This window comes from Lynx canadensis, chromosome D4 (assembly GCF_007474595.2).
Source record: "Lynx canadensis isolate LIC74 chromosome D4, mLynCan4.pri.v2, whole genome shotgun sequence".
NCBI lineage: Eukaryota > Metazoa > Chordata > Mammalia > Carnivora > Felidae > Lynx > Lynx canadensis.
In genome coordinates, this window is record NC_044315.2 from 90,567,926 (window position 1) to 90,578,960 (window position 11,035).

Below are 11,035 nucleotides of genomic sequence, written 5' to 3' on the forward strand. Positions count from 1 at the left end.
AGCAGGGAGATGGGGGGAAGGCAGACCCTGGGCAGGGGTAAGGGCTCAGATCTGCCTCTCCCTCGGTTCCTCGACCCTCCAGGATGCAGATGGACAGGGAGGGAGGCATAGAAGCCACAAAGGCCCGCCCCACCCAGGCCAGGAACCTGCCCGGCCCCTGTGCGCACGCACGCCCGGACCCTCCCAGCACACAAAGCCGGAGCCACTGCCAGACATAATGAAAGTCAGATGAGCACTGGGCTGGTGTCAGGCCTCCCACCCCCACCCTCCCTGGGGGGCTGCTCCAGCCGCCAAAGAAGACTGGAGCTGTGGGTGGATGAGGGTTGGAGGACTCGCCTGGCCCCGCCATCCGCCAAGCTCAGGAGGAGTCTCCCAGACCCACAGTCCCCACAGTAAGAGCTCCCCGCCCCATCTTTCCCCCATGCGGGGCACGGAGACATGCTTTATCCTCGGGCAAATACCTATCTAGGCCCCGTCTAGGCACTGGGGATGCAGAGGCACAAGACCCAGGCTGGCAATCTCCAGCAGTTACAAGGTACTGTGGCCCTAAATGATGGAAGGGGAGGGGGCCCCAAGGGGGAGGGGCTCTAACCAGCAGGGGGCTCAAACTTCACTCTTAAGGCTCTGGCTTGGCCTAGATGTGCCCTGAGCCCCGGGACCCAGGGACAGCCTCTGTCCAGGCCCCACGCTCAGGCAGAACGGGGCGAGGGGCCCATCCCTGGATTCTGCCAGACTCCGCTGCAGAGTCAGGTGCACAGTCAGGTGGGAGGTGGAGACCCCATGAGCCACTGAGCCTCACTGCCCAGAGCACACCGGAAACGAGGAACCCAGCCCTCACCTAGGTATCCCCAGCCCCCTTCGTGGCAGGCACATGCCCCTTCTCTGAGCCCTCCTAAATCCTTATGAATTCAGGGTGTCGGTATATTTTCTCGTCAACCAGAAACAAGTCACCCTTCGGCCTGAAAGGCCCTTCTCCCAACCTCCCTGCCTGGACACCTAGAGGCACAGGCGGGAGGCCTGCCTGTCTGCCCTCCACCCTGCTTCTCGGGGCAGCTCTGAACATCGGATCCCTGTCTGCCCCCAAGGGGTGTTGTCTGGAAGGCCCTTGTGGTCCCAACCTGCCTGGGAGGACTCTGTCATCCTAACCACTAGTTCACCTCCTGCACCGCCGAGCCTAACCGCCGGTGCAGGCCCAGCCCCTGCTGTCAGAGTTCGCAGACGTAAACAGTGCAGCGCGCGGGAACAGATCTACCTGGGCTGCAGGGGGCGCGGGACTGGCACACCTAGAAGCTCGGTGGGGTCAGGTCCGGGACAGATGGTGGCGGTGGGGGGAGGGGGGAACCACGAAGTCTCGGCTCTGGCCCCCAAAGCGTTGGACCTTTTGTGCGGCAGCCCCCACGCCCCCCTCGCCGCCCCGGGTTTTGTGCGGAAGGCCCCTCCCCCGGCCCGCTCACCCACCTCCAGGCGCGGCAGGTCCGGGTCGAGCTGCGGTGAAGCTGTGCAGCACCACCGGGCAGCTGTCGGGGCCGCCCACCTCCAGGCGCACTGCGTCCCACACGCTGCGACTCCGCCGGGAGCCCGGAAACAGCGGCTCGGCGCAGACCGCAGGCAAGGAAGACTAGGAAAAATGAGACTGAAACATGAACGCGATAGAGGTGCGCAGCGGACGGCAGGAAGGGCAGAGAGAACAGGGAGGACGCGGGCGAGGGGCCGGTACGAAGCGCGGCGGACGGCGGCGGCAGGCGGCGGCCACGCGCGGCTCGGCGCAGCATGCGCTCTGCGCCGGCGGCCACGGCCCCGCGGAGGTCAGGCCGGGGGCGGGGCCTCGGGGCGGGGCCGGCGGCGCGGGGTGGGGCGGGGCCGGCGATGCCGGGGCGTGTGTATGTGTGTGCGCGCGCGCGCGCGCGCGTCCTCGCGAGCCTGCCCTAAGCGTGGCCCGGAGTGCACGTGCTGTGCGTGCCGTGGGACCGCGGTGAGGCGCCCTGCGTGGGCGCGTGCGCTGGTGCAGTGCCAGCGTTGTGTGGGCGTTGAGACGTGGTCGAGAGGCCCTGGTGTCAGACCTGCCTCCCACGAATTCCAGTTAAGCCTAGCTCTGTGGCCTCGGACAAATTGCTAAACCTCTCTGAGCCTGTTTCTGCTTCGGGAAGGATCGCAGCGGGGAAGTCATGCCCAGCCCTCAGCCGCTGCCTGCGCCTGGCTCTGTGCTCCTGAGTCCTGGAATGGTAACTGTGCCTTCGGTACACCCGTGCGTAAAGTCCTCAGTGCTGTGTGTGTGTGTGTGTGTGTGTGTGTGTGTGTGTGTGGTGTGTGGGGACAAGCCCTGTCCTTGCGGGGGCCTTTGCTGCACTATCACCTGTCAGCCCTGGCAATGCTACCGACCTCCCCAGAACCGGTCTCCCACCGCCGGGCCTCGCTTTCTCTATTTGTAAGAGGAGAGGGAAGGCCAGACTGCACATTCCGTAAGCGTATCGTGTGTACCCACTGTGTGCCAAGCCTCAGCTGTCCACGGATAGTGGGGCTCCCGGCATGTCCCACCCACACGGCAGCTTGAACACCGTCCAGCCCTGAAGCAAGGCCTCGACAAGGACTGGCAGAAAACCATCCGGCAGTTTCTATGAAGGGTATTAAAAAAAAATGCTCATGCCCTTAGATTCAATGATCCACTGGTAGGAATTCACCCGAAGGAAGCAATCAGGGGGAGGGACGTGGGTCTCTGTCAATACAAGCTTATTTATGGAAACGTCGATTACATCTGTGCCGAACTGGGGCACCTGGGTGGCTGAGTCGGTTAGGCATCCGACTCTCTGTTTCAGCTCAGGTCACGATCTCATGGCTCGTGGGTTTGAGCCCCGCATCTGGCTCTGTGCTGACAGCATGAAGCCTGCTTGGGATTCTCTGTCTCCCTCTCTCAGAAATAAATAAACAAACAAACATACATTTTAAAAAACCTAGGGGCTCCCGGGTGGCTCATTCGGTTAACTGCCCGACTCTTACTTTCAGCTCAGGTTCTGACCTCACGGTTTCTTGAGTTGGAGTCCCACATGGGGCTCTGTGCACTGATTGAGCAGAGTCTGCTAGAGTCTCTCCGCCCCCCCCTTGCCCCTCCCCCGCGGGCATGCACGCTTGCGTGCGCGCTCTCTCTCTCTAAATAAATTTAAATTTTTTTTTTAAGTTAAAAATAAATAAAGCAAGATGGGTAGATTTAGTTTGGGGTGGAGATCCCTAGGAGGCTGTTTAGGAAGCTTCTGGGCTCTGCCACCAGGGAGGGCGAGAGGTGGGTGGTGCGCATTTAGAGGAAGGAGGGCCTCAAAGAGCAACAGAAGGGTGACCTGCTCACTGGCCCCTGCCCTCTGACTAGCAACTCCTCTTCCCACTCCTTCCCCTGGGGTCATGCTCTCGAGGTGCGGCTGGGAATTCCGGGCTAATCCAGCAGGAGCCTGCCCTCACTTATCTCTCTGCTCTCTTGATCTCCTTCTGCCAGGGAGGGGCCTGGAAAGCGAGCTCAAGCCCATTTTACAGCTGGAAAGGGGCCCGTGCAGGCCAAGTGACTCAAGGGGGTTGGGGGATTCCACCTGCTCCCAGCACATCTCCAACCTTGAAGGTCCAGGTGCTGGGGTTGGGGCCCAGGTAGGTTGGAGAGGTGAGGGGGGGGGGATTCCATCCCGATACCACCTGCCCCCAGCACGGCTGGACGGGGGGGGTGGGAGGGGGTGCGCTTCACTCGACCAATCTCTCTGGTTCACATCTGTCTGTTTTTACAAAGTCCCCTTCCCTGCCTTGTTCACCCCCACTTTGGGGCTCCCCTCAGGGGTCCTGGCCAACCTGCCCACTGCTCCAGCTGCACGCACATGAGTGTGAACACAGGCACATGCACACACGCCTTAGCTCCCAGGGTGCTGGTGTAGCACAGAGGGCAGGTTCAGACGCTGAAATAACCTGGGTTTGAAGCCCAGCTCCACTTTTCTCTTCCTAAGTGACTCCTTTACCTGTGGGCAAATCACCTCCCCTCCAACGCAGTTTTCTCCCCTGCAAAGGGGGCATAACTAATGAGACAGCACAGGTGAAGCACCTCACAGAGGTGCTTGGTGCCCCCGAGTCAAACGGGCCAGAGGACTGCCCCACACGGTCAGTGATGGGGGCCGCGAGTCACGGCGCACCTCCCGCATGCAAGACCCTCTCCTGAGCCCCGACGCGCCTCCCTTCCTAATCCTGCCCCAAAGCGGGGACCTTACCAGGGCAGGGGCAGCCCCAAAGCGGGGAGGTGCTGCCTGATAGAAGAACAGAGCCATCCACAGAGCGTTCACTGGCAAAAATCAACACGCATTCAACAAGGCTTGTGTGTGTAACTACCGTTTTGGGGAATTACAGGGGACAGGGGACCACGTTAAACACAACCCTTGAGGATGCAATCCACAAAACTCCAGACTGTGGGAATCGACGGGACAAACCACCCAGTTTCTTCACAAATGCATTTCGGGGGAAAAAGTAATGGGAAAACCACAGATTAAAAGAAAGGTAAGAGACATCACCAATGCAACATGTGGGTTTTGTTTAGTAGGGCAACTATTATAAAAAAAAACAAACAAAACCTAAGGGACCACTGAGATTATGTGAACCCTGTTGGATATTGATGATATTCCGTATCATTTTCTGGGTGCGATCATGGTATGCAGTTGCTATTAGAGTAACATACTGGATTTTTACGGATTAGAACGACGTGCCCGGGACTTGCACAAGCCTTGTCCGCTGCGGGGGACGGTAGGACACGGGGGTGGTGAGCGGAAACAAGAGAGTCCCCGCCTGGAGTGTTAGAGCTGGGGATGCGTTTATGCATTCTCCATTTTTGTGTCTGTTTGGAATCTGCCGTCGTAAAAGTTAAAAGAAAAAGGACAGAGTTTTTGAGACTCACCCTCAATGCATGCGCCTAGGCTCTCAGCAGCCATCAAGGGAGGGCAACAGTCTTCAGACCCCAGGTCATGGCAGTGACACATGGCCAGCCCCGCCGCCTTCCATGTTTATCTATCACTCGCCCCAGGCCCACCGGCGCTCCCAGCGTCCTTAACATCAAAGAGGCTGGGGGCCTCACTTTGGGGGCCACGGCAGTGGGCGGCTGGGAAACCGAGTCATACTGGGCACACGGGGCTCATGGCAGCCCAGTGACCTTGGGTGGGTAAAGACCAAGGTTATAACCCCTGCCCTTGGAGGGTCTGCTGGGGAGAAACAGAAAGAGCACTGTAGAAAGCAGGGGGGGGGAGGGGGGTGTTAGAATCGGGGCCCTCCTTTCATCCCTCATCCCGCTCACAGCTCACCCCGCCTCCTGCAGTCCCAGCTTCCCAACCTTTCCCTGGGGAGCGCACCTGCTCTTCCCCGGGGGTCACAAGCAGCCCCGAGAACAACCGTAGCTGTTCAGACCGTTCCACCGCCAGGATGCTCCCCGCAGAGGAAGCTTACAAGACGGGCAGAGAACTGGCAGTCAGGGGCTGGAGGCAGGCCACAGCGGCCCACACGTGTGTTTTGTTTGGCTTGCAAAGTATTTTTACATTTTTGAGCCAACAGCAAAACGTCAGGTGATTTCATATGAAAATCCGCAGTTCTGGTTTCTCCAGTAACTTCAGACAATCTGGCCACATGGGGTCTGTGTTCCTGGGCAGCCGGAGGCTTGGGTGGGGGCTGGCGGGCAGCTGTCCCCTTTGGGCAGGCCCTGTGCTTGGGGTTTGCCACAGACCCCACTGGGCCTTCCACGCTCCCTGGCTTGGAGAACCCCTGGACAGCCAGCCGCCCCCCAGTTGAAGGGAGAGGGGTCCAGAGGCCAAATCTCTGGGGCGCTTTTTCCTTCCCGCTGGTCTTGACCCTTCAAAAGCGCCCCCGCTGCCCTCGGGGCAAGCCAGGCTCACACAGGAACGCTCCGTCCCCGGCGCCTCAAGCCATCCCCTGCGGGCCGCCTGGCCCTGCTTCCTACCCACTGCCCACCCCTTGCCCTCCCTGTACACGGAAGGGGATTCATCAGTGCTGCTCCGGTGGTCGTTCAAACGAGACCAGGCCCTGCCTCTGCACAGGGTCTCGGGGAACCAGGGTTGGGGCCTAGCTGCAGCTATGGGGAGGTCTCGGCTGCGAGGAATTGGGCTCCAGGCCCCCGTCCAGGCGGCCACGCAGGCCTTGCCCGTCACTGCCTTCAACGTGGGCTCAGCCAAGGCCACAGAGGGCGCTGGTGGCCTAGAGAGAAGTAGCAGCCAGGTACCCAGATTTGGGCCGGCCCTCAGTGGAAGAAGACCTTTCACCTCTTTCTGAGCAGGTGACCACCTGTGTTTTGCGGTCTATATTAGAGCCTGAGGAGGACACGAAGAGGGTGTAGCCTGGCCAGGCTCCTGGGTCATTTCCCGACATCAGCGTCACCGTTCCTGGCCTGCCTGGCTCCCGGGTGGCCCTCTGTGGGCGGGTGAGCACGCACCTTGGCAGGATGGTGACACACTGGGCTAAGAGCGTAGGCTTAGCCCCACCTCCTCCGTCACTGGGTTCCTGGGAACCTCCAGGGGCCTCCTTCTCGTCCTCCAAGTCCTCCTCCTCCTCCTCAGGGGGAGGGGGTTTCCCACAGGCTGGAGGCCGAGCTCCGGGTTGGTCAGGAGGCGGAAAATGAAGCATCCAAACCTCCCGGAGACCATCCTGGGTGGAGGGGTGTGATATCACTGTCACCCCCAGTCTCTGACCTCACAGGGCGTTACTGTCCCGGGGCAACTAGAACAAAATACATCATCGCCTGGAGCCACGGAAACGGCCCAGGAGGGGCAGGCCGAGGGTTCCAGACCAGCCCGGAGCTTGCTGTGGGGCCCTCCCGGGCCTCCCCAGGAAGTGGGCTCTCGCCGCCCCTGACGCTGACTCCCAGGGTGTCGGGGGGAGGGGGGTCACTCAGAGGAGCACAGGGCAGCCGGCTCACCCTGATAAACAGCACCCACACCGGTGGGAGCCAGGGGCCACTCTGACAACGGTCCCCCACTCCTGGAGAGTTGGGGCCCACCACCCAAGGGGTCGCTGACCCCTGACACTTCTGAAGGCCACCCAGCCACCCTGCGATGGCTGGAGGTGAAGGGAGGAAGGAGGAAGAGGCAGAAAGAGACACAAGTAGATGGAAATGCAGACAGAGACCGCAGGGGAGGCCGAAACACAGAGAATCACGGAGAGGGGAGCCCTGGGAAAGGAAACGGAGCGGAGGGCCGGGTCCCGACCCTCGCAGAGCCCGCGCACACACGGCCCGAGGGGGAGCCCCGTAGGTCTGGGAGACTCTCTCTTGAGATCTGGAGCCTAGAGTTGTGCTCGTCCCTGCTCTGCACCTTCCCGGCCTCAGTTTCTCCATCAGCAGGATGGGGTGATAATAATAACGCCACCACCGGGCCCTCAGGAGGGCGGATGATAAAACAATGCACAGGTAAGCCCTTGGTAATCTGAGAAGCACCAACAGGAACAGGAGACGATGGACGCACGGCCTCAGGGCCGCCCAGGCAGGGGGGGGGGGGACAGGCCGGCATGGTGGGGCGCACATGGCCACCGCCGAGTGCGCCCCCCTCCTCTCAGACACGGATGGCGACGCCCGCTGGCTTCCGGCCAGACTCCTTCAACCAGTTCTGAGGGGGGGGGGACGGCGGGGCCCTGGCCGTGACCCACCCGGCCTCCCGGCAGCGGCCCCGGTTGCCCTGGAGACTCACCTCGGTGGCTGGTGCTGGCACAGGTGCCGGCCAAGGTGCGGGGCTTCGGAGCGTGGCGCGGCGGGCGACGGCCACAGCGCCTGGCAGTCACCCACAGAGGACACAGGCAAGAACACCCAGCCCTTCCGCACCCTGGGCGCAGCGGGCCTGGCTTCCCGGGCCATGGCGGCACGGGAGCCAGGCAGGGGCTGGGCTCCCAAGGAGGCCCTCGGCCAGTCTGCCTGGCTGCCCCGGTGGAGTCCAGCACCCGAGTGCTAGGCTGGTGTCACCTGCGTGGCTGTCATACCTGCTCCCATGATGGGCAGGGCCAGGAATTCCCGCTTGTCCCAGGCCGTGGGCCAGACGAGGCTGTGTGGGCAGCTCCAGCCAGATCGGCCCCTCCAGGCTGGGCCCCGCCGTCCCCTCCAAAACCCACCCCAAGGCCCCATCCCATTCCCCAGAGTTACAACAGTGGCAGGTATAAGTCACCGAGATCAAAACAGGGCTCAGCCAGCGGGGCCACCAGGCAGGTGTGAGCATGGCCAGGCGGCGTTGGAGGGAGCACAGGACATCCTCACTTACTCAAAGCCACCGCCTCATTCCTGAAGCTTCCCTGCAGCCTGCCCTCAAGCTCCTTGGCTGTGGCCCCCAGATACAAGACTTCACTTTAATGTTTATTTATTTTTGAGAGAGAAAAGAGAGAGAGAGAGAGCGTGAGCAGGGGAGGGGCAGAGGAGAGAGGGAGGACAGAATCCGAAGCAGGCTCCAAGCTGTCAGCACAGAGCCCGACGCGCCGGGGCTCGAACTCAGGAACCACGAGATCATGACCTGAGCCGAAGTCAGTCGCTCAACCAACTGAACCACCCAGGCGCTCCCTACAAGACTTCATTTTAAACTGCAAGACGAAACGAGGGTTGACAAGTATTTACTTTGCCAAGTAGCGTAGAAAAAAAAAAAAAAATACCATCGTTACCATCGTTCCAAAAAAGATGCCACCAAAAATAACTAGGAGGACACCATCAGAAAGAGGGCAGTTATTAAACGAGTGCATCTGGCTTTAAGAAAAGCGCACAACCCTGTGCCCACTTTTCTCATTTTGCTGCAAACCAGCCATCGGAAAGCACCGAACGAGTCCAATACACCCATTTGACGAATGGGGAAACCGAGGCCCGGGGGGAGCAGGGGCTTGCCCGAAATCTCACAGGGAGAATTCAGGACTTGTGTCTGTCTGAAGCTCTGCAGAGCCCTTCCATCAGTGCTCAGAGCCCGGATCCCCAAACCCAGAGGTCCCAGGGCAAAGAGAGAGGTTGAGAGGCGGGGCTGCTTTCCTTACCCTGCAGGCCCCTGGCGGGATGGGCGTCCTGCCCCTGGCTGCAAGGGGGCTGACAGGGGCTGGGAGCAGAGCGGGCTGCGCAGGGGCTCTGGAGCCCGGTCTGCACGCACATCGGGTCCCCTGGCTGTGGTGGGGTGGCGGGGGGCGCCCAGTATGCTGCCCTGACACAGAGCCACACCAGCACTCACTTGCCTGAGTTTCACATCCTCTTCCGGTGGTTTTTGTGAGGCAGGGGACCCCGGCTGGAGCAAGCAGGTGCTCGAAGCCCAGGGGCTGAGACCCGGTTCCTGTCCCGCCTATGTTCCTCTTCTCTTTGAGCCTCAGTTTCCTGATCTGTCATGGTATGTGGGGGTGGGAGGGGCAGACACAGAGGTTTTCACACCCTGAACCTCCCAACCCTGCCCCCCTTGCACTCTTGGCCTCGGTTCTCATTGCTGGGCTCCAGAGGAAAATTTCTTTTCAGGCGCAAAAGAATCCCTGTGAGCAAAGTTAGGAATCCGTTGGGCTGCCTGGGTGGCTCAAGCGTTAACGTGTCCCACTTCGGCTCGGGTCATGATCTCACGGTTGGTGAGTTCGGGCCCTCACGTCGGGCTCCGTGCTGACAGCTCAGAGCTGGAGCCTGCTTCCGATCTGTGTCTCCCCTCTTCTCTCTGCCCCTCCCCTGCTTGCGCTCTGTCTCTCTCTCTCAAAAATAATTAACATAAAAAAAAAAATAGGAATCCCTGGGGAGGTGGGCATCCAGGGGTGGGGGGGCCCGGGCGGGGCTCGGGAGAAACAGAGCTGGAAGTCCCAGGTGGAACCTGCCTCCCGTGCCCCCCTCGTGACCCACCGTGGACCTTTGAGAAACGGCACAGGCGACGGGGCTCTGAATCAGCCAGTGCTGAGACCCCGGGCCAGTGACTTGGCGTCACTTACTGCCTCAGTTTCCTCATCTGAGGATTTGGCAAGACCTCAGCAGGGGGCTGCTGGTGGGCCGGCACCCAAGGCGTGTGCATTCTGATCCTCTCCCACAGTCGTAAGCCTGCTCCCGTGCCGGGCTCATAATAAAAACCCAGGATGTTGGCGGGTGCTGTTGCCTGGCTCCCATCTCCGAGGGCCAGCTCCAAATGGCAATCTGGGGTCTGTCCGGTGCTAAATGGGCCCCGCAACTGGATCCCAGTGGATAACCCAGAACGTCTGCTGTCTACAAGCAGCAGAGAGGCCCGGAGCGCCGGTGGAGGCGCCAGGCCCCCGGGAGTCAGTAGACTCCAGGGGGCAGACAGCCCTGGGGTGCGCAGGCTGTTCAGAACCTCGGCCGCTCAGCCCCCCGTGCTGCCGGCTGCCCGGCTGTGGGACCCTCGGGCGTTGCCTGATGCAGCCTGGCTGTCCTCCATGCATCCCGGCGAGCTCTCCTGAGCCTTTGGGGGCCTTAGCTGAACCGAGGGGGTTGGGGAGTGCCTTTCCCGGGACCTGGCCTCCTCATCCCGGTGCTGTGGAAGAGGTCAGTGGAGGGGAAAGTGCTTCCGACTGGGCGAACGTTGTTTTGGGGGTGGGGGAGGAGGTTTCAAGAGGCCTTGGAGGAAGTGGGGCGTGGGTGGTGGGGAACCACGGGGGTACAGGCTGCCACTTAGGGGCACCTGTGTGTTTAATGCCTCTGATTCCACGAGCATTTACCCGAGCCTTCCCAGGTACCAGGCCCCTTGCAAGGCACACATCTCCCTTCCGTTAGTTCCTGAGTGTCGCACAAGGGTCCCCGTGATCTTCTCCAGCGACCCCCCCCGGACACTCTCCGGCTACTGCCTTTGGAGCAGGCCGCCAGGACAGGGCTCACCGGGAAGGCCCAGGCTGGGGAGACAGCTGCAGGCAAGAAAAAACACGGGAGCCCCGGCGAAGGCGGGGCAGGGGAGGGGAGGGGAGGGGCAGGGCGCATCCACCCCTCCTCCCACCCGGGAGGGGAGAGCAGAGGCGCCTTTGTTCCCTGCCAGTCTGGTGTCACCACATGGTGCGCCATATCACTGTCACTGCCTGGAACGAAAGACCGGCTGCG

At 61.3% G+C, this 11,035-nt stretch overlaps 1 protein-coding gene across 1 annotated transcript in view; it reads right to left on the reverse strand.

Moving 5' to 3' along the window:
- The window catches only part of RALGDS (ral guanine nucleotide dissociation stimulator), a 29,465-nt gene extending 21,604 nt beyond the window's left edge, over positions 1–7,861 (reverse strand). Inside the window, 7 exon segments of the mRNA XM_030292865.1 lie at positions 1,459–1,488; positions 1,490–1,618; positions 5,358–5,446; positions 6,047–6,213; positions 6,449–6,660; positions 6,803–6,932; positions 7,698–7,861. Of these exon segments, the coding sequence (XP_030148725.1) occupies positions 1,459–1,488; positions 1,490–1,618; positions 5,358–5,446; positions 6,047–6,213; positions 6,449–6,660; positions 6,803–6,932; positions 7,698–7,861 (921 nt within the window).
- Between the last annotated feature and the right edge of the window lie 3,174 nt (positions 7,862–11,035).